The following is a 24,806-nucleotide window of genomic DNA, read 5'->3' as shown; positions in this document are numbered from 1 at the left end:
CTCTGACAGCATATAGTCTTTCAGAAGAGAAAACAAGGAGCATGGCATATTTCTGTATAGCTAATTTCCTTCCAAAACACACTGTGGGATAAACAGCAATATTGTGTGTGATAAAATTGCAATATAAAGGCATAAATTAAACAAAAGAGAGAGAATATATGGCAAATATGATTTCAAAACACACATAAACAGTAGGTAAACTACTTACAAGAGTTCCGTCTAGCAACAAGACGAACACCGCAGTGCTGTTACAGTAATATAAATACTAAAGTCCGCTGAGGTACATTTCACTACAGAACTGAAAACAAGATGGCGCCGTTGCGTTTGTTCACGATCACGTGATTTCGCAGTATGATGTGAGAGAAAAGAAAATACCGCCAGTTTCATACAAGTTGCAGTTAAATTTTTCATGGATGAAATTCAAATATTTCGAGTGAGGGCGAAAGCCTTCAAACAGATTTTAGAACGGGTTCAAATTGGTCACGCACATTTGCCGCGTTGACAAAAACTAAACTGCTTGGTTTGAAAGTGACATACATCGCTACAATGTTGACAATAGACCTTTTTCGCAGTGAAATTTTGCGAAAATTTCGCTAATGTTACAGCACATTAACTTTCAGATAGCACACATACGTCTGCAAGATGTCTGTTAAAGATCGCTTGATCTGGAAAGCATCTGCTGTGTACAAACATCTAACAGACATCTTTAAGATGTCAGTTTTACATATATTCTATATCATAAACATCTTAAAGACATCTAATAAACATCTATTTGGCATCTGATAGGAAACATCCAATAGACGTATTGCAGATGAGCAAACACTCTAAAAAAATATGTCTTGCAGATGTAAATGCAGACATCAGGTAGACTTCTCTGTGATTGTCAGACATGGCGAAAATGAGGTAATATCAGTCAGAACTTGTCACAATTGACCAATCAGAACTGAGTATTCTAGATACCCTGATAGCACACGTACATCATGGAGACGTCTATTTGACGTCTGCATTTACATCTGGAAGATGATTTTTTTTTAAGTGTTTGCTAATCTGCAATACGTCTATAGGACGTTTCCTATCAGATGTCAAATAGACATATATTAGATGTTTTTAAGATGTTTATGATTTAGAATGTATGAAAAACTGACATCTTACAGACGTCTGATGCTTTCCAGATCAAGTGATCTTTAACAGACATCTTGCAGACGCACATGTGCTATCTGGGAATATATTTAACTGGGAAAAAATTATTAATATTACAATTATTTTGAGTAAAAAGTTAAACTGGAAAAAATAACAAATTCAAAATATCAATAGATAGATAGAACGATAGAACGACAGATAGACAGATAGATAGATAGATAGATAGATAGATAGATAGATAATATAAAGATAATATAAAGATAAAGATCATATAAATATAAATGTATGAGAGCACATGAGCGTGGCCAAGTTACACCCAGTTCTAAGTAAACAATGTGTTTCAGCACTGGACAGCGGCCTCAAGCACAGGCTTTAACTACACTCAGTCCTACCACACAATGTGCTATCTGGGAATATATTTAATTGGGAAAAAATAATGAATATATCAATTATTTTGAGTGAAAAGTTAAACTGGAAAAAAATAACAAATTCAAAATATCGATAGACAGACAGACAGACAGACAGACAGACAGACAGATAGATAGATAGATAGATAGATAGATAGATAGATAGACAGACTTGAGATGACATTAACTCTGTAAAATAACTGGAGGTCAATAAAAAGTATGAACAGCAAGATCAATACCACTCATTTTATTATGTGATTAGTGACAGAATCTCAAATATTTCTTACTTAATTTACATTTCCTTGTTATTAATGTATCAACATTAGCTCGATTACAAAACTGTCAGTGCAATACCTTTCGCCTACATGGAAAAACGGCGCTCTGGCATGCATATGAGTTTCCACTCCCTCTCTGCCATTTTTCCATAGCAGAATCCTGGGAAAGTGCCAAGTGGCTTGGACAAACCTTGAACTAGGCTGTAGCTCTTCCTAATGCCGTGATGGAGCTGCACTGAAGCATGGATGGTCCCAAGATGGATGACCACAGGAGCTGGCAAGCAGGCGAAATTAGAGTCTATGATGCCTCTCTATGGAGAACCCAAAAATAAAGCCTCGGAGGAAGCTGACCCTTAGGAGCCACTACTACGCATCCACCCACATACAATGAATGTGGTGTTATTAGACACCGGGCGGCCCTTAAACACAGACGAGAGCTGCAGGATGTGTGAACTGTGGGGTCCAAGCAGTCTGTGGCCTTTTTAAAGTGAAATATAATAAGCTGGCAGCATATATCCAGTGTGCATTGTGTGGGGGTTTATATCTATTTATCTTTTCCTGTTTATGTCTGAAATGATGTGTGTTTAACAACCTATTGGATGTGTAACAGGAAGTCATTCCCCTCAAAATAAGCACTGTGGCAGTACCACGGTACAGTGATGGTATGGTAAAACTATGGTAATGTGAAATTCTGAAATTCGTGTACCACAGTATTAACAAAGATTTTCCAAGAATACCATGGTATTACCATGGTACTTTATTTGTAAGGTGTACTTGAAAGGCATATACAAGAAAATCTTGTCATTACCAGGGTAAATTTCCAAAAACCATAGTAATACTATGGTATTTTGTGTGTTGTATGTTATATAACTATTTAACAAATGCTTTTTAGCTTCCAATATTTATATACCATGGTATTTACATGGCACGTTAAGGTAATTAAAATAATACCATGGTATATGTTCAAAATACGATGGTACATTTTGGTACCTCTTTTGTATTATATAGTTTAACATATTTATATATCATAATATTTAAATTATATTTTAAAAACAATAGTAAATATAAACATGGTAAAACACTGTTATATATCATATATATCACTGTTTGACTATCATACTCATATCCCATGGTACTTTTATGATAACCCAAGATACTTCAATGGAATACCATATCAACATGGTACACTTAATATTTTTTATATATTTAATGGAATATATATCACATACCATGGTATTTAAATGGTACTTCAAGGTTTTTTCAAAGAATGCCATATACAAAAAACATGGTACTTTTATGCATTACATATAATGCTTCAATCTGATTACCATATTCATAAATCACTGTAATTATATGATATAACAAGGCACTATTGTATTATCATCAGTTGTTATTGCTAACTAAAATTAGTCTTAAGCTAACAATCTTTTTCATAAATAAATCAAAATAAAGCTGAAATATAATATAAATATTAGATCTATATATATAAAATATATATATAAAATGTGTAGAAACAATTTTCACTTACAGAAACAGAAAGTGACATAACATTAAAAGTAAATTAAATATGAAAGTAAAACATTAAATTAAACGTATATTTTTAAGCAGAAAGAAATTTTTTTTCTTGAAAAACACACTCCAATAATTTGTTTCAATAATGTAGAAGTTCATAAAATGTTTAAGTGTAAAATAAGTTTAAGTGCTAAAATTTCTAAAACAAAAAATGAAATATAAATGGAAATATAAAAAACAAAAACTAATAAAAACCACATAACTAAAATGACTAAAACAAATTAAAATGGAAACTGAAAATAAAAAAGCTACACGATGATAATAATAAATAAAACAAATAATACCAAAAAACACTGATTGCCACTGATGCTAGTATCCCAAAAACATGGTGCATCCATGGTACCAAGTGCCCAATAAATCTGCCTGCAATGCCACAAAAAAAGCAGGGTAAAAAGAGGACACAGGACCTCAAAGACGACCCTTCTGTTTGGTGGCGGCTCACTGCCGTACGCCCAAACTACTGACTGAATCTCCTTTTCTAATCGAAGGGAACAAAGGCTACTATATCCTCGTGGAAGCCTGCCTTCTGCCCGACACTGACACAGATCCATACATCATACATTTTAAATAAGGAAAAAATAGGGTAAATAAACCCAGTAAATAAATGTGTGTTGTCTTGTCTACCCTCCCGTTCTCTCGCCTAATGGGTCGTGGATTGTGCATCGGTCTGGTATTTAGTTTTCCACTGTTGCCATGGCGACTGGCCAGCCAGCCCCGGAGGCGAGAGGTGACGGCGAGCTACAACTCAATTTAGCTCACAAACACATGCACACACAACTCAGAAACGGGCCTGGAGCGAACACACACACACACTAAATATATACACTCATGCATACAAACAAACAGCTCGTTTAACCCCAAAGGGGCGATTTATAATAGAAGTATTATTTCAAAAGGGTGTGTTTCAGCTCCTGGTGATTTTATTAGCCCCTTTGCAATACGAAATGAATGTATTGACCCTCTTCGCCGGACAATGCGCTTCTATTATATGAAAAACATGTATCACCGCAACTTTGTGTGCTATCTGGAGGCACCGGGGCAGCGTGATTGCTTTCTTTTTTCTTTCCCCCTCAAAGAACACCGCAATATTCAGTCCGCGCGCCGTACCACGCTGACATCTTAATGATTATCCCCGGGAGGCTTTTGGTGTTCATCACGATGCTCCATAATGGATTATGGCCGTTGCGCGCCGCAGTTCACGACCAGAAGCCAGACAAAGACAATGCGACCAATGCGCTATTAGTGCGTTTCATTTTTATCTGACTTTGGGCGGCAGACTTTCCTTAATGAGAGTGGACAACATGGCAAGCGGCTTTCAAAGATGCTGATCGGCTCGTCGCACGGAGCGCTTCGGCTCTAAATTGCCTCCCCGACGCACCGCGGGCGGATTCGCCCCATGCAGCTGTGAGGCATCGGCGCATACGCTCCGAGGAGGAGATCTCTAGATGGCGAGGCCCGCTTCCCTGCCGGCAGCGAGGCGAACAAATGACATTTGTGTCACTTGAAGTCTCCTTGCGATGTATCTTATGCAGTTTGGGCGATGGAACTTTAGTCGAAGTTTACTTCGTGAATGATAAAGACGGTTGTGACTCAGTGCTGCATTTCAGCACCGGACAGCGACCGTGGCAAGCGCTGCACATTTTTCTTGGTGTTTAAAGGGATAGTTCACACACAAAAAAATGTATTTTGTCATCATTTACTCACTCTCATGTTATTACAAACTTGTATGACTTTCTTTCTTCTGTGGAACACAAAAGAAGATATTCTGCAAAAAAAAAAAAACTCAAATGTTTTGCCATACAATGAAAGCCAAAACAACATTGGACCCCATGGGGGAAAAAAGCACAAGCTTTTTCAAAATATCTTCTATGTTCCACAGAATAAATAAAGTCATACATGTTTGGAACGACATGAGGGTGAGAAAATGACAGCATTTTCATTTTTAGGTAAATGCTCTTTTTAAGTTTGTTATATTTTCAATGTAAGCAACTTTAGTTTATCTTCATTTGAAAATGTAGATAGTTTTGATTCAGTAATTAAAAAAGCAAAGTTACTCAATTTAAACTATGAGTGTAGGTTTGACAAAACCTCATTTGAAAGTTTATTTATTTATTTATTTAAAGATTTGCAGTTTGAAGGTTTATACTTGTAAGCTATTATAGACAAAGAAAATTATAGAAAATTAGATAGAATGATACAAAGAATAAAAGAACAGAGTGATAGAATGTTAGATCAAAAGAACACTAGAATGAATAGTGTGAATATCTAGATAGATCTATAGAACAGAATAATAGATAGAACGATAGATAGATAGATAGATAGATAGATAGATAGATAGAATGACAGATTGATAAAACGACAGACAGACAGACAGACAGATAGATAGATAGATAGATAGATAGATAGATACACTTAAGTTTATCTTTTTTCCATAGAAGTTTTTAAATTTTAAATGTAATATAAATTGAATAAATATAAATGTATGAGAGCACATGAGTGTGGCCAAGTTACACCCAGTTCTAAGTAAACAATGTGTTTCAGCACTGGACAGCGGCCTCAAGCACAGGCTTTAACTACACTCAGCTATTGGACTGGAGTTTCTTTCAGCCGAACAGAGAATGCAGTCACACTTTCCGCATCGCCGTATGGCATACGCTCCAAACCAGTTTAACATGATCGACAAGAACCCGTTCTCCAGGGAACAGAGACTTCATAATATCCATCCACACAGCCATCACACACACTGTGATTCTCACATTATATTAATCAACAGGCGTCCGCTAACGATGAAGATGTTTTATTATGCGTCATTTACTTTTCCACAACGGCTGTCTTCCCCACAGCACTTCAAAGGAATGTTCTGGGTTCAGTACAAGTTGAGCTCAATCTGGGTTTGAGAGACACTTACAAATGGGGGCCAATTTGAAAATATTAAAATATTCAAGGTTTCAATAGTAAAGCCACCATGATTTTAATGCGGATAAATTGCTTACTCAAAATTGTACTTTTTTTTTTTTTTTTTTAGTTTTTAGCAGTTGCCTTAACAGAAGGATTTAAGTCCTTCCGTACATCGAAATCCTGATACTGCGTAGTGTGATTATCAGATGACTCGGTGTTTATATATATACATATGTAAAGATAAAATACATTTAAATATAAATATTTTTCTCACTAACAAATGTTACAGTGTACTTTTAGAATATAATTTTTTATATTTTCATTTTATTCAAAATTTTTTTTTTTTTTTTTTTTTTTTAGTTTTTAGCAGTTGCCTTAACAGAAGGATTTAAGTCCTTCCGTACATCGAAATCCTGATACTGCGTAGTGTGATTATCAGATGACTCGGTGTTTCAGAGCGCAGGACTGTTTTCTTTTACATGCGAGATCATAAAAATTATAATAAAATAATAAAAATTATTACATTATATTTATATTATATTTTTAAAAATACTCAATTTTTTTATTCAACTGAAATATTACACTAGCAATATTTCTTGTTTTATTATTTGTCTTAATAATAATGGAAAAATATCACTGTAATTTTTAACTTTAATTGTAACTTAAACACTCTAATTATAATTATCATTGTTATTATTATTATTATTATATTTTCTACAATACTGTACATTACTGTAATAGTAATTTCATATTTAATTTAATAATAATAATTGACAATTAAACTTTTTTTATTATTATTATTATTGAAACATTACAATAGCAATATTTCTTATTTTAATATTTTCTTAGTAATAATAATGATAATAAAATACTGCAATTTTCTTAAACACTATTATTATTATTATTATTGTTGTTGTTGTTGTTGTTGTTGTTATATTTTGTAAAATACTGTAAAATTACTTTAATAGTAATTTCATATTTAATTTAGTAATAATAATGGGCAGTAAAACTAGTAGTAGTAGTGTATTTTTCTGAAATAATATTTTTACTGTACTGTGAAATTACATTAGTTTTCAGCAAGAATCATCAGTAAGAATAATAATAATAATGCTAATAAAATATAAAATACTAAATTATTATTATTATTATTAAAACATTACAATAGTAATATTTCATGTTTTGTTTAATATTTTAACAATAACAACTATTATTATTATTATTATTATTATTATTATTATTATATTTTTTTCCTAAATACTATGAAACAGTTCAATAATAATATTTCAAATATTGATATATTTCATATTTTGACAACACCAACAAAAAAGCAAAATTTAAAAAAAATTAGAAAATCCAGAATATTCCTTAAAGTACCAGACCAGCATTCAATGCAAATGAGCTCTAGCACCTGCAACACACTTTCCCCGTCAGCCCATGTTCAGGGTCACGGCCTCACATGCTCCACGCCAGCCTAATCTAACCTCCGGGGAGGACAGTCCCTCGTCACGGTTCCTGTCAATCAAACATAATGACAGCGAATCGGACGGGGGCCTTGTATCCTCCGACAAACACGCTGCCCTACCTTCTGTGTTCAGGGCAGATCTGCCTTTTAAATGAGGGATGGAGAGAGATAGAGATATAATGAGAGAGGGGGGGTTCTCTCTGGTTTTAGCGTGAACTTCTGCTCTCACACCCCGCTGAAAGTATGGCTTCAAGCTGTCGGCATGACCCTGTGTCCTCGCCTCCTCCTGATTTCTCTCTCCTTCCTCTTAGTCGTTCCCTCTAGCTAGCGCTAATCTCCCACTCCTTATTGCTCGATCTGTCTTCGCTGGATTCATTGCCTCAGAGACCCCGCTTCTTTTTGTTTTGTCATTCTTTATCTCTCTAATTCTAAACAATCTCCGCAGCGCCAGCGTCGTTCATTCCCTCTTCGTCGAGGCCAGAAGCAATTAGGACCTGCTGCAAGATGTCATTTAAAATGGGATTTTCCCAAACCAGAGGTGACCGACACCTTGATATCGCGGGTCATATCATGTGATTCTATATCATAGAAAATTCTAAGGTATCATAGTCTATATCACAGAAAATTGGCTTATGTGTTAAGTGATCATCTAATAATTATGTAACTTATTTAACCTTTTTTTTACATTTAGATTACTGTACCTTTGGCATCAACTAACAATCAGTTAAAGTTCATCTTTAAAAACACTAATAATTTAAGAAAACTGTTATATGAATCTAGCAAATCTCAAAATAAATATGCATTTCTTATACAGTACATTACAGTGTTAATATGTGATGCCTAAATTAACTTATAATGACAGATTTTGGTTTTTAGTTTATTATTATTATTATTATATATTTTTTACAAAATGGTACACAACTGTTTTTGATTTTTATTTATTTACATATTTTTTTCATTTATTTACCCAAATTAGTATAGAATTTTAAATGTTTCTTTTTAATTATTATTATTTTATTTTATTTTTTACTTTATTTATTAGTTAGGTTTTCAGTTTTTTTTTTTTATTTACATAATGTAGCATATCAATTTAATTTATATTTTAAAAAATTTATTACCTCTCATATTTATTTTCAGTTCACATTTTATTTCATTTCATATTTTACTTTCAAGGTTTTCATTTGTTGTCTTTTTGTATTTACACAAAGTAGTATAAAAATGCAATGTATATTTAAATGTTTTATTATTTTTTTATTTAATTGTTGTCCTTGTTTATTGACTTTGATTTTCAGTTCTTTGTATTTATTTACACAAAGTAGTATATACATTTAATTTGTATTTAAAAGTTTCAATAAATTTTGTCATTTTTTACTTAAATTACTTAATGTTTTAGTTTGCCGTGTATATTTTTTACACAAGATGTTTACACAGAAAAATAATTTATATTTAAAAGTTGTACATTTATTTATTTTAATATTTAATTTAATTTTTATTTAATTTTATTTTTCATTAAATCAGCATTTATCACTTATTGGCCATAACGTAATAATTATCGGTTTATCAATATCGGCCGAAATGCTGAAGAACAATCAAAAGACATGAATACAACAAAGTACTTCCTAATTTCCTAATTGAAAATAACAAAGGGGGTTTTTTGTTGACTAATAGAGGAATAGGTGAACTAATATGTGAATATCTACCACAATTAAAAACTGACACATTTAAATAATCACACAGTAACTTCATACCTGAACCTAACCCAAAAAAATGACCCTGCTTCGCCGTGCCACTTCGTCTATTCCAACGTCCCGTCTCCAGCCTCGAAAAACCTTCCGAAACGACTGGCCACTATTTGTCTTTGCGGCATCCTCCCCTCCCTTTGTCTCTAGCTAAGAGCTCACTGGGCTGCACCTGCACTCACATAGCAGCTAAGGGGACAGGAAGATAGATTGGCAGGCGGGAGATGTGGGTCTTCACCGGGCCCTCATTCAGCCCTCATTCCTCCTGTCCTGAAGCCAGACTCCTTCAGACAAGACCCAAGAGAGAGAGAGAGCGATGTGCCGAAAGTACAACCACTACAACTCCGGCTCATGTACACACACACACACGTTTCGCACGGCTAACCCAGATCACATCGTCACGTGACTCAATCCCACAGACGGCTGCTCCCCAGTCCAGCTACAACCTGAAATAGACTAAAAATAAAAAATAAACGCATTAATATTTCTTTTTTTACCAACTCATACAGCCAACAAAAAAGCACTCGTGCCAGAAGAGCGCCTAACTAATAGCCCGGTTTGGAGGATTATTTTGTTTTCAAGGCATTTTTCCATTACTATGAGGGTCATATTTGTAATGAAGACAGAAGCTGGCAACGTTCCCGGATATCTGGAGAACATTTATGGTTTGAATGGGAAGCGGGACTCCACTTCAATCTGAAGCATAAATTGTGCTTAAAAGTGAAACAGAAGGTACGAACAAGAAATTCCAGGCGAAAAGTTAAAGGAATGGGACTGTTCTCAAATCTTTAACAATTAAGAAAAGCCTTGTCGGCAGTGCAGATAAGGAAGCCATTAGCTTGTTTATGTGTTGTTTTTGTTGTTCTTTCTCACAGGAACGTGCCAAAGTGCACCGCCAGCTTTTCACTAAATACCTTAAAATAAGCAAATGGCTCATGGGACGGTGAGGTTTGGCGAAACATCTGGCAAATCTAGTGCAGGGAGGAAGAAAAGAAAAGAAAAGAAAATTTTATATGGTATTTAATAATAATAATATGGATTCATATGGTATTTACAGGGCACTCAAAAACACTTAAAGGAATTATAGAAGCAAATTATGCCACATAAGAAAAAAAAAAGCAAGCTTTATGACATTAAAAATGGATAATTATGACATAAAAGCTGATATTATGAGATAAAAAAAACAATTAAGACAAAAAGTCAAAACTGAGATAGAATGTCGAAAATGACATTAAAACATGATTATGACAAATATGACAGAGATATATAATTATGAGTATATAGATGAAATTATAAGAAATATAGACAAAATTGACTTTGAGACAAAAAAAATCTAAATAATGACAAAACGTTTAAATCATGAGATACTAAGAGATAATTAAGAGATGAAGTTGAAATTATGAGATAAAAACTATTATGAGAAAGTCAAAACTAAGATACAAAGTTGAAGATTACATTAAAACAATTATGAAAAAGAATTAAAAGTTAAAATTATCAGAATAAACACTGACAATACTGACAAAAAAAAAGTAAAATTATAACATAAAAAGTTTAAACTATGAGATACCAAGTGATAATTATTAAATTAAGAGCTAAAAATATTGTGATAAAAAGTCAACATTTACAAACAAAGTCAAAAATTGATATTAAAACATAATTGACAGAGTAAAAATTATGAGATAAAAATTCATAATTATGAGATTGGAATTGGAATTAAGAGAAAAAATGACATTGTGACTGAATTTGAGATAGTCGAAACTGACATTAAAACATAATGACAAATTGTATGAGATAAAAAGTTATAAATTATGAGATACAAACAAAACAATCAAAATTCTGATATACATTGTCATGTTTGACTATTATAAGTCCTAATTATGAGTCTTTTATCTCATAATTTTGACTTGCTACTTCAAACCAATATTTACCAAAGCATGATTTTGTTTTTGTTTAGATTTTTTGTGGCACAAATGACCTTCCATAATAAATACTATGGTAAATAATAATAATAATAATAATAACAATAATAATTTATGCATTTAGCAGACGCTTTTATCCAAAGCGACTTACAGTGCAATGAGGCTATGCATTTTTTTTTACCAGTATGAATAAATATGAATAATAAATATTATATTTATGAATAAATATATAAAAAGCGGCTCTTACTACTTAGAGAAGTACCATATTCAATATCATGTTATATATTACTGAAATAACATAGTGATTTAAAATATACCACAACACTGAACTACTGTATATATGTTGGACTACTTCATGGTACTTCAAAGAATGCCATGGTATTACCATGGTAAATATCCAAAAAAACATGGCCCTTATACAGACTTGCCAGGTACAACAGAAAGAAAGAAAGAAAGAAAGAAAGAAAGAAAGAAAGAAAGAAAGAAAGAAAGAAAGACTCATGTTACTTCAGCTGTTCCTCTTGTTTCAGGGAAGTGAAGTGAAATCCCTGAGGATCACTCTAGTGCAGTGGCTTTTTACTATGTACATTACACCCCCGTGCCATTACACACACAGACACACACACCCCGTGTAACGCTGCAGTCACACGTCTGCATCTCTCCATTGTGGTAGAAGCCATAACAGGGGAAGCGGCACTATAAAACTTCATGAAGTGAGAAGCAGAGTCTCGTGTGCAACTCCGCTGTGATTTCTCATATGACGGCACTGGAGACTTTCTATTCATCACACACTGCCGGCCATGTAACTGCATTACCACAAACCCCAGACGCAAATATCCACCCATCAGAGAGCACCACAATCCACCAGCTCACTTCATTCTCAAGTCAATGAATCAGCGTATTTGAGAGAGAAACAGACAAATAGAGAGAGACGGCCAGACAGCAAGAAATACACTCAGATTTACACATTTTCCAAAATCCAAAGGCAAACAAATGCTGAAAATCATATTAGAGATTATCAGAGAGATGGAGAATCACTGTTTGCCTTGTAGATACAAATCAACGGCTAAACAAATTAGGCGATTTGCTCTGCTATTGTTTGTGCATGCCACTTTAAAGCCATTTTCTGTCTGGTTACATAATATTCCACAAAAACTGCTGGATTTCTATTCTGAACACGTTGCTTGTGACTTTGTGTTCACTTAAAATTAGTTTTTATTTGCTAGTGTATATTTATCTAACTTTTAGTCAGTAATCATAAATATAATAAAATTATAAAATAAAAATAAACAAATAAATGTTATTGAAATACAAAGTAATTAATAAATTAATGTTAATTTGCAGTAAAAATACAATGGGGACCAAAGGTATTGCAACTATTAACACAAATATAATATAATATAATACAAAAACATAGCAAAAGACAAATATAAAAATCATAAACTGTGTTAAAATATTATGAACGTAGAAGTTGAAGATATTTTTACTATTATTACTTTGTTACGTTACACCACTGCTTTTTAGTCAGTAGTATCTATTACTGTAACAACTATTAATTAAACTACAACAAAATTATGACATTAAATATATATATATATAATAAATACAGTGGGATCCAAAAGCATTTCAAATATAAATAAAGCTTATTTAAAAAATGCAATTATGAATATGATAAAAAAATATATGCCTTTTTACTAATTTAATTAAAATGTATATATTAATAATTTGGGTGAAACATTGTGGAATAAATAAGTGTTTGCTGTTCTCCCATTCTGCTTAATAATGACAGCAGCACTGATTAGTGACCTAGAAATAGTGCAGAACATGAAATTTCTTATTCGTTGTACGTAATAACTTTTCCTTGCTGCAAACTTCCTAAAACTTTCAGATTTAAATTAGATTTCGGGCCCCACTGTATTTATAATAGTAATGCCAATCACGCTTCATTAACTTGATTTGATAGGAGCGGCCATCAGCATCCTATCACAGTGTTTATTCTGAGAAAAATATACAGCTTTGTCAGCACACACAGCGTTCACACTCTGGGTAACACCTCCTGCGTTCCTTACATATTTCATGTCCATCAAAAGCTAAAAATGGAGCCTTGTTAGTTTACAAGAGTTAGCAATCACATTATTTGCTGTTTTGTCATTATTACAAGACTTCACCGGGTACATGCATCCAAAAAGGGGTTTACTTTTCAGTAAACAGTTCTTAAAGGAATAGTTCACCCAAAAATCAAAGAACTCAGGCCATCTAAGATGTAGATGAGTTTGTTTCTTCATCAGAACAGATTTGGAGAAATTGAACATTACATCACTTGCTCACCAGTGGATCCACTGCAGTGAATGGGGGCCATCAGAATGAGAGCCTAAACAGCTGATAAAAACATCACAATAATCCACAACTCCAGTCCATTAATTAACATCTTGTGAAGTGAAAAGATGCGTGTTTGTAGCAAACAAATCCATTATAAAGGCATTTTAACTTTAAACCACTGCTTTCGGCAGTAATTCGAGTTTGTAATCCATAATAATATTTCATTGAGTGAAAAAGTCCATCTCCTTTTGTCCTCTCACATCAAAATCCACCAACACATCCAAAACAAGTACTGCTTCAGACTGTTTTTGGTTATAAATGGTGCTTAATCAGTGCATATTTCTCTCCTGATTCAGACAAAGATTTATTTTCTACTGGAAGCAATGGTTTGAAGTTAAAAACATTTTATGGATTTGTTTCTTACAAACACACAGCGTTTCACTTCACAAGACATTAGCCTATAGACTGGATTTGTGTGGATAACTTATGATGTTTTATCAGCTGTTTGTACTCTCATTAGGACGGCACCCATTCACTGCAGAGGATCCATTGGTGAGCAAGTGATGTAATGCTGAATTTCTCTAAATCTGTTCCAATCAAGAAACAAACTCATCCACATCTTGGATGGCCTGAGGGAGAGTCCATTTTTATTTTGGGGTGAACTATTTATTTAAAATAACCATGCTGAAAGAACATAATATAAAGAACCTTTTGTGGAACGTAAAGGTTCCATGGATGCTAAAAAAAAACCACCACTGTATTTTTAGGAGTGTAGGAAAAAAAGGTTTTCTGGGATGGGGACTGGTATTTTTTTCTGGCAAAAACGACAATTGGCCAGTTCACACGTCTTCCACAGACGGATGTGAGAACAAGCAACGGATCTGGGCGTAAAACACAAACCTTAAATTACACCGGATTTACAGCGGGGCAGAGCTGACTCCGGAGGAGCAGGTGAATTTGCAGATCCAGCAGGGGTGTGGTGCCCCGCAGACAGCATGAGCTCATACACGCCGAAACGTGGCGAAACCGCTCTCATTTTCTCCAAGCGTGGCCAGCCTTCCTGCACAGACACATCTGTGAGCGTGCCTGATTTCTCACGGATGCAGTTGGAAAAATATGCCTTTTATGTAGCTATATACGTATGCCGTGCCAAACTAGATTTGAAAATGCACAGCAGGGTTGACAGAGGTGTTGTGTGCGTGTCAAAACAAACAGCTTTCTTTGTCTTCACATTGTTTTGACTCAGTGTGATATTTCCTGTTCCAGTCTAGACGGATGTATATGCTGGCATATACTGCATCTAATTAAAAAAACATATAATCTCATACTTTTGCAGGCGTGCCATAAATATCTTCGCATATTTGTCCATGTAGATTTTTTTTTTATACATTTCGAATCATCACTATAACCTTGTTTCGAACTTAAATTGGTGGATTAAAAGCAATTTAGATAGAGTCTAAAAATGGTTTGCCGCTATAATGCAACAAATTCAATTTGCAGTTATGAATCATATTTTTCACCAGCTGCTTGGAAACAGAGGCACATGCTTTATATAAATACACTTAAAATACTGCTGAGATTAATTTATGTCGCAGTTCCAGTGTTCTTGTTACCATTTTACATTAATATGCTGAGTGACCTCAATAAAATTTCCTTGAAATTGTATTTTGATTTGTAATGGTACATTTGGTTCTTGTTAGAGTCATACATTCTTTACATAGTCAATAAGTTAGTATATGTTTAATAATGTGCTTAAACGTTGTTGTTATTAGTAGCAGTAGTAGTTGTAGTAGTAGTAATAGTAGTATTGTTGTTGTTGTTGTGGTGGTTTTGTTGTTGTTGCTATTAATAATACAAACATTTAAGAATATTTTATTTGAATAATAATATTATCAATGACAAGTAACAACATTGTTATTTTTTATATTTAACATAAATAACAAGTATTTTTATGCATTAATCATCAACATTATTATTTTTAATATTATTATTATTAAAATGGTTTTAATAATAATAAAAAATGTAATAATAATAATAATAATAACAACAACAATAATGATTTTTACATTTTATTATTACTATTATTATTTTTATTAAATATTAAACTTCCAACAACTTTTATTTTTATTATTATTAAATTCACTTAAAAGTTAACCATTAACATTATTCTAAAGTTGTAGAAGAAAATTTTTCAATTTCAATTTAATTGTTTTTTTTAAGTAATAAATCATTTGATTTTAATAATAGCAAGGATTTAGCAAAACCCCTTTTAGAAATATCCAGCTTCACCCCCATTCTTTTTTTATTAACTTTTTTAAGCGTTTTGTTTTGTTTTGTTGTGGTCATGGACAAAATGAACCGATAAACAGTAATCTTACTATTTCTAGTGCTCACTTGCCAAATCAGTTAGCCGAAGGTTACATCACCTAACTAATATTCATGAAGATAAGGTTTATAATATTTCTCCAAACATTTCAGATCATTTCTATGCCCGTTTTAAAGTACTCAACTACAAAATGACTCAAAATGGCCATCCAGACACTGACCACACATACACACAAACAAAATCCACCACCCATCCCACTACGCACAAACATACACAGATCGCCGTCGTTAGCCCTAGATGATACTGACAAGCTGCCATGTATACATGGTGATGTTATCACCACATCTCGCACATTGCGGAGCTCATGTTCTTCAGAGGTCACTGATGGGAAAGCGCTATCGAGGCGGACAGCTGTCAGAACGCCTTCCTCGCCTTCACCCAACTTCCTCCTCCTGCTCCTCCTCTGCCTTAGGGTGTCCTCTGACTCCTATAATGGGGCTCATATGTGCCCCCCTGTCATAGCGATTCTTAGCAGTACGTTGAACTTGAAGGCTCTGCGAAATCCCAGCTGGAATTAAACTGGAAGGATCTACGTCATTTGATCGATCTTGGCAGTTGCTACATGTGAGATGTACTCTGAGGATGCTCCATCCAGAAAAATGTGGCCGTTTACTCGACTGGCTATTGTTTCTCATGCACAACTGCTAGCTGAGCGCAATGTAGCCCCCTACGATAATTTGTTACAATATGGCACACAATATATCAGTACGATATCGGTTATCGGCCCGATATTTTACTGTGATTTTTCTACATATGTCTGCTGTAATGAAGTCTACAACAAGTCTGCTGTAATGAAGAATAAAAAGAAAATCTGGAAAAATCCTACAAAAACAGAATCTATTATTTATCTTACGAAATTATCTGCAAAAATATTTTCTTAAATATTTATTTAAATATTTTTTTATTATTAGGGTGAACTCTTTTTTTTTGCGCAGCCCAAAATAACACTAACAGGGAAACTAGCAAAACTAACAAAAACAGTCACTATATTTGCAACTCCCCCTGATGCCACTAGGGGCGCACAAAGGACACTTCATCTTCATATTGGATGATATTTTACTGTGATTTTTCCCACATTCAAGACTGTAATGAAAAACATAAAAGAGAAAGAGAAAATATAAGTGAAAATATAGAAATTATCTTACGAAATTATCTTCGACAATTTGTATTTTAATTAAAACATTTTTATTTATGTAAAAAAGTTACCAGTCATTCATTATATTTGCAATTCCGCTTGATGCCACCAGGAGTGCACAATGGACACTTCTTCTAATTATTATTTAATTTTGACAGATTTCTTGGTTTAACGATCTTTACCAGAGACAACAGCCTTAACATGTAACTAACAGTTTTGCATATGACATGAGTCAAACAGGGTTGTTAACTAAAACTAAAACTAATAAAAACAACAATATAACGCTGAAATAAAAAATATATAAATATTACATGAAAAACTACATGAAAATAAGGCCTTGGCAGCTTAACTAAAATTGCTAACTGGAAAACAATAAAAACAAACTCATCTAAAACTTAAATAAAAATAAATTAAACATCAATAGCAATTTTTAAGAAAATAAAAACAAATAATTGACAACAGAACATAAAATTATTAACAATATAAAAATACAAGCTAATTTTGATTTAATAGAATATTTAATTATATAAATAACACTGGAGCAGGAGTCTAACTGATCATCTCCCATCAAGGTTTTTGCTAAGAGGACGGTCAATCAAGAGTTAAGGACAAAACACAAGCATAAATAACTTATAGGTCCTCACCGAGAGAACCCTAGTTTACATGAATTACTCTGTAACCTCTGGCAATCTGCATATCAAGCAGGATTTAGCAAACAAACAACTGGCATATCTGCTTACCATCAACGTATTGAGGCAGGGGTTGTTGGGGAAAGATTTAGGGATAGGCTGTTTGTCCAAGACTCACTGCAGGCCACTTTGGCAGATATACACGGAAGAAAGAGTGTGTTTGCGAGCCACATATTTTAAAAATGGACTGGTCGTGGGTTAACTGTGAATAAATGGGACAGTTCACCCAAAATGAAAATTCTATCATGATTTACTCTTTCTTCTGTGGAACATAAAAGAAGATATTTTGAAAAATTGTTGGTAACCGAACAGTGCCGGGTTCCCATTAACTTCCATTGTACAGACAAAGAATACAGTGGAAGTCAATGGGAACCAAAACTGTTTGGTTGCCAGATTTCTTCAAAATATCTTCTTTTATGTTTTGCAAAAAGAAACGCATTAAGGTTTGGAATGACATTAGGGTGAGAAAATTTTGACCCAAAAATAAAAATTCTGTCATTATATATTGACCCTTATGTCAGTGGGGTCTAAAACAACATTGGACTCATTGGCTTTACTGCATGGACAAAACAAAAGTACAAGATTCATACAGGTTTGGAATGACATGAGGGTGAGAAAACAATGGCAATTTAAATTTCAGGGTGAACTGTCCCTTTAAGAAAAAGTCCTGAATAATTAGACTGGTTTCAGGTTCACCTGACCCAGATTGGACACATTTCTTTGGGGGTATTTAAGACATGTTCTTGTGTTCAAAAATATCTAGAGCGCAACCGAATGAAGGATTTTGTGGTGCTTCTTTAAAAATGTGACACACTGATTTAAAAACTCATGTTGTGGCACCCAAAAAAACAGTGCGAGACATGATGCAACAGTCAATATGTCTGTTTAAATGTGTATAGGTACAGACGCAGTGTTTTGAATGTGTTCAATTTAGAAGACGCACCTTTTCCTGAGAGGATTTTACAGTGCAAACTGTAAAAGCTAACGCACACCACACTGTCGGCATGCTAATTAGAGCACCACCGCTGAAATATTAAAACTAAAATATACATGTACCAAAAAATAGAGAGGAATAGTCAACCAGCATGTCCTATTCCTAGGCAAACACATGCACATAAAAACACGTCTCTAGTTCTCAGACTCGTCAACAAACACCTACTACCTTATTCGCAGTTGTCTCAGGGAATGACAACACTGGTAAGTGAAGCTGATGCAATGATGTCACACATGCAGCAAGTCTGTGTACATGTGCGCGCGAGTTTCTCTCACTCCACAGTGCGATGGGGAAGTTGTGATATATTCTCAACAGGCCTGGATGACATGTGTCACATTCTGATTGCCCCCTCTTTCATCTATTTTTCTCCTTTCTGGCTCAAATGTTCTCCTGGGGGTAAAAGTGTGTGTGGGTTTGACATAGTGGCACTAAATCGAATGTTGGATACCACTTGTCATTGGCTTCTTCTTTAAAACTTTTCATTTTGAGGCTTCTTACATAAAGGTTTCAACGGTCAGCAACCTTAGACACCTCTGAACGTGTATGCTATATTTCTACTTCAGATTTCTAGAACCTCTGTAATACTAGTGGATAACTAACATGAACTAACATCATGCCAACTTGAACAAAAGAGGAAACATAAAATACTAAGAAATATAGAAATTCTGAGAATTATCCAATGTTTGACTTAAATTCCTGACGATATAATTTATAATGAAAAAATAGTATTTCAAAAGGAATAAAGAAGCAATTTCACTATTAAGGATTTTGTTACAATAAACCACAAACAGTTGTAGAATAATATAAAGTAAAAACAAACAACTAAATAATAATAAGAAGAAGAAGAATCATGTAATTTCAAAATAAAAAAATAAAAGAACAACATTTTAAAATCTTTACTGAAGCAAAAGCAAAGAACAAAATGGAAAAAATAAGTCGTATATATGCACCTGTGATGCCAAATTAATAAATAGTAATATAAACAAATAAATCAAATAGTAATATAAAATGTAGTCAAAATTAAAAAGATAAAACTAAAAAATAACTTTTAAATAACATTTAATAATTTAATAATAAAGCAAACCAAAGCAAAGCAAAACAAAACAAAAAAAATGACACGTTCAAAGTCTTCAAACATAACATTTTCTGGCAGCTGCTAAAAGACAATGTCATTATTAAAGAAAAGAAAAGAAAAGAAAAGAAATATTATTATATATTGCTGGTGCCATAATTTCATCTGTGATGCCAAATTGATAAACAAATAAATAAATAATAATAATATAAACCGTAATATCAAAATAAAAAACTAAAACAGTAAATTATAATAATTTATAAAATAAAGCAAAGAATAGAATAAAACAACAAAAATCAAAGCAAAGCAAAAAACAAAACAGCGAAGCAAAGCAAAAAAAACAAGACATGCTATTAACAAATAATGCTATAAATAAACAAATAATGTCATTTTTAGAGGTCCAAAAAAAGGGGGGAAGGCACAAAAGCAATGTTGCTGGTGCCATATTTCCATCTATGCTGCCAAATTAACAAACAAACGAACAAATGAATAAATAAATAATAATAATATAGTGTAAATAAAACAACAAAAATCAAAGCCAAGCAAAAATACAAAAAGCAAAGCAAAACAAAACAAAAACAAAACATGCTATTAACAAATAATGCTATAAACAAATAAAATCATTATTCAGAGGCCAAAAAAAAGGATTTAAAAGGCACAAAAGCACTGGTACTGGTGCATCTACATTGCTCTCGGTGCATCCAAGTTTCCTGCAGGTTACTTCAGGAGATGTCTGTCCGGCAGCATAGAATTATCCAATGTTTGACTTAAATTCCTGACGATATAATTTATAATGAAAAAATAGTATTTCAAAAGGAATAAAGAAGCAATTTCACTATTAAGGATTTTGTTACAATAAACCACAAACAGTTGTAGAATAATATAAAGTAAAAACAAACAACTAAATAATAATAAGAAGAAGAAGAATCATGTAATTTCAAAATAAAAAAATAAAAGAACAACATTTTAAAATCTTTACTGAAGCAAAAGCAAAGAACAAAATGGAAAAAATAAGTCGTATATATGCACCTGTGATGCCAAATTAATAAATAGTAATATAAACAAATAAATCAAATAGTAATATAAAATGTAGTCAAAATTAAAAAGATAAAACTAAAAAATAACTTTTAAATAACATTTAATAATTTAATAATAAAGCAAACCAAAGCAAAGCAAAACAAAACAAAAAAAATGACACGTTCAAAGTCTTCAAACATAACATTTTCTGGCAGCTGCTAAAAGACAATGTCATTATTAAAGAAAAGAAAAGAAAAGAAAAGAAATATTATTATATATTGCTGGTGCCATAATTTCATCTGTGATGCCAAATTGATAAACAAATAAATAAATAATAATAATATAAACCGTAATATCAAAATAAAAAACTAAAACAGTAAATTATAATAATTTATCAAATAAAGCAAAGAATAGAATAAAACAACAAAAATCAAAGCAAAGCAAAAAACAAAACAGCGAAGCAAAGCAAAAAAAACAAGACATGCTATTAACAAATAATGCTATAAATAAACAAATAATGTCATTTTTAGAGGTCCAAAAAAAGGGGGGAAGGCACAAAAGCAATGTTGCTGGTGCCATATTTCCATCTATGCTGCCAAATTAACAAACAAACGAACAAATGAATAAATAAATAATAATAATATAGTGTAAATAAAACAACAAAAATCAAAGCCAAGCAAAAATACAAAAAGCAAAGCAAAACAAAACAAAAACAAAACATGCTATTAACAAATAATGCTATAAACAAATAAAATCATTATTCAGAGGCCAAAAAAAAGGATTTAAAAGGCACAAAAGCACTGGTACTGGTGCATCTACATTGCTCTCGGTGCATCCAAGTTTCCTGCAGGTTACTTCAGGAGATGTCTGTCCGGCAGCATAGCAACAATATGTCATTGTTATACCATTCACTATGGCTGTGTATGGCCGGAAAGACTACTGTTGGACCTCCTTGTGTGTTTTGTGCTTTGAATGTCGTCGCAATTGCCAGCCATCCTCAGGAGCACACAACCCTCAATGGAAACGCTCTCGCTGCGTCCCGCTATGTTTATTTTTGTGCGTCTGGAATACTTTTGTGCAACTGGGCAACAATGACTCACTGGCTTTTTGCGGAAATGGAGCAGTTTGGAAAAATTGAGAGAACAAATGAATTGACATTTGCTATCACTGCATCCCCAAGCCCTGCGCTGAAAGCATCGGATCAATGCTTGCAAATGTCCCCGGGGAGAAGTACCATGAAACGGCTCAAAGCCTGATCTTAAAAGGCTGGGTTATCGACTGATTTCTGCTCCAAAGGCTTTGGCTCTCTGTCTAAAACATACGGCTTTAGCTTTGACTGGCATGGTGGCTGTCTTAAAGAGGTGAGGCAAAAGGCTGGCAGCGGACTTACCCCCGGCAGTGTCTTCTGTTCGTGGAGGGCGTTCTGGGCTTTGATGGCCGACTCGCGGGCGCAGTAGGTGAGGAACGCGCAGCCTGTGTGACAAAAAGGAAAGGAGACTTTCAATGACTTGGATAGACAGTGGTCTTGAACTCAATACTGCCTGATATCGACGGGTGGCCAAAGTCATTTGAAGTAACCAAACAGCTTCCTGTAGCAACTAAGAGTGGCCAGACAATCAAGACAAAAGCATTTACATTTATTCATTTAGAGCAGACACTTTCATGCAAAGTGACTTTCAAATGAGTACTATATGGGTAATATAAGGAGGAACACAATACAACTAGTGCTACTTTTGCTTAAAAAAACCTGCTCAGACTAGCCTAAACTGGTTTGACTGGTTTAAATTGGAACCCCAGACTGACCAACTACAAAGTGCCCAAAACCCGGCTGGATTAGGCTGGCAGACCAACTAAAACCAGCTTAGTTAAGGTGGCTTTTTCCAGCAGGGACCTTACCAAATTTTATGTAGGGCAAAACATTAGCCAGGTTTCCATCCAAAGTTGCGAATTTTAACTTTTGTGCAAAATTGGAATATCGTATAAAGCATTTGCAAATAAAGCATTGTTTCCATCCAACGAGTCAAAGAGAACAAAATCATAATTCCTAAAAAACTGACACTAAATATCACTAAGAAAAGTAGAGGCAACTGTACATAGTAATTTTCATATATAATAAATGACTTGCACCTCAGAGTGAGCAGACAAAACAATAAATGTGAATATTGCTTTCAGATGTGGATGCCTGTTGTTTGGGAACGCAGTAGTGTAAGACGGTTACACAGAAATACTTTGACGACAGACTTCGCTCGGGTGTTTAAGAATGACCATAACAACTTTTTAGAAGCTGTGCAACGAGATCAGTCCTCTGGTTAGTAAGGTTATGCAATCCCAGCGCAAAGTCACACAGTGGCGGCTCGTGGGTTTTAAAATAGAGGAGGCACACTAATTGCATTGGTCTGGGATCCCTGCCAATTATTATTATAATTATTTGCTTAACCACTTTAAAATGGCTTTTTGGCTGCCTTTAGGCAGAAAACGTAAAGAAAACGACACACATACAGCAAGATAATATAATTTCACTTACCTGGCCTATCACTTGAAGCAAACATCCATCCCTTCTTAAAAAAAATACACATTCTGAGACATGAACTGAAATGAATTGTGAATTTTATTAACATTAAATCGTCCTCCTCCCATTTTCGCCTCAAAATTATGGGGAAGCTGTGCCTCCCCTGCCTCCCCAGACGAGCCACTACTGAAGTCACATGCCTTTTTTTGATGCGCATGGATGAACTTATTCGCAAAATGCATTTCCATCCCCCATTATTTGCATTAACCCTTTTTCGCACAAGTCAAAAAACACCTCAAGCGAGCGTAAAAACTTTTTTTCAATTTTTTTTTCTGAAATTTGGTGTAACTTCAAAATGCGCATAAAACAGGATAATGAAAAAATAGCTATTAAGTGCTGAAAACTACAGTAAAGAAGCATCCACCACAAGACTGAAGTTAGTCACACATTCCACAGGTTCTTGGTTTCTCTCAAGCTGTTGTGCAACAAATCTTATGCAACTAATCTCAAACTAGTCTCAATTACGAGAGCTATAATCCGAAAATAGCAAATTAATTACGACCCAAATATCTTTGATTTAAAAATTCACTTTTTTGTACGACTTGTGTTTTCAGAAGATTGTAATGGATTCTGCTATTTGACAGAAGGTTGGTCGGTTCCGCCACTGATGAACAGTGAAAGTGAAGGTTTCTGGAAAAAAGTGTCCAAAAAGGTAAAAATAAACATAAATAAACAAGCAGAAGCAATGTTGCTGGTGGCATATTTGTATCTGTGAAGCCAAATGTTGCTCTCGGCTTTTCAGAGTTTCCTGAAAGTTACTTCTTAGCTTTATTTATTCATTTGCTTCTAGAAGTTCAGTATGTTTTCTGTTTTCAGAAGATTGTGATGGTTTCTGCTATTTGGAAGAAGGTTGGTTTAGTTCCACTACTGAGGAACAGTGAAAGTGAAGGTTTCTGAAAAAAATTTAAAATAAATACATAAATATATAAACAGCAGTGGTGTAATGTAACAAAGTAATACTTCGTTACAGTACTTAAGTATTTTTTGGAGCAGGTTTGACGAATCAGTGGTCTGGCGTCTGCAAGTTAGACTCCTAAAAACACCTTTGCTCATGCAAACAAGTGCGCAAACAACCGCAGATGATTTCATTTTCCACTCAAGTCGAGTCTGGGGTGTACGATATACAGTATATCTGCAGTAATATGGTAAGTGTTGTTTTAATGATGTGCTATCTGACATTATCAAGTAGGCTATATCACCAAATCACACACAG

The 24,806-nt window shown here is 33.8% G+C and overlaps 1 protein-coding gene across 1 annotated transcript in view; it reads right to left on the bottom strand.

Moving 5' to 3' along the window:
- The window catches only part of LOC107675909 (CUGBP Elav-like family member 5), a 250,660-nt gene that overhangs the window by 203,162 nt on the left and 22,692 nt on the right, over positions 1–24,806 (bottom strand). The window contains exon 2 of the mRNA XM_016470411.1: positions 22,415–22,497. Coding sequence (XP_016325897.1) covers positions 22,415–22,497 — 83 coding nt within the window. The remainder of the gene's footprint in view (positions 1–22,414; positions 22,498–24,806) is intronic.

This window comes from Sinocyclocheilus anshuiensis, unplaced genomic scaffold (genome assembly GCF_001515605.1).
Source record: "Sinocyclocheilus anshuiensis isolate Anshui unplaced genomic scaffold, SAMN03320099.WGS_v1.1 scaffold2048, whole genome shotgun sequence".
NCBI classification, from domain to species: Eukaryota; Metazoa; Chordata; class Actinopteri; order Cypriniformes; family Cyprinidae; genus Sinocyclocheilus; species Sinocyclocheilus anshuiensis.
The sequence above is the reverse complement of the archived record's forward strand: the minus strand, read 5'-3'. Positions and strand labels throughout refer to the sequence as shown.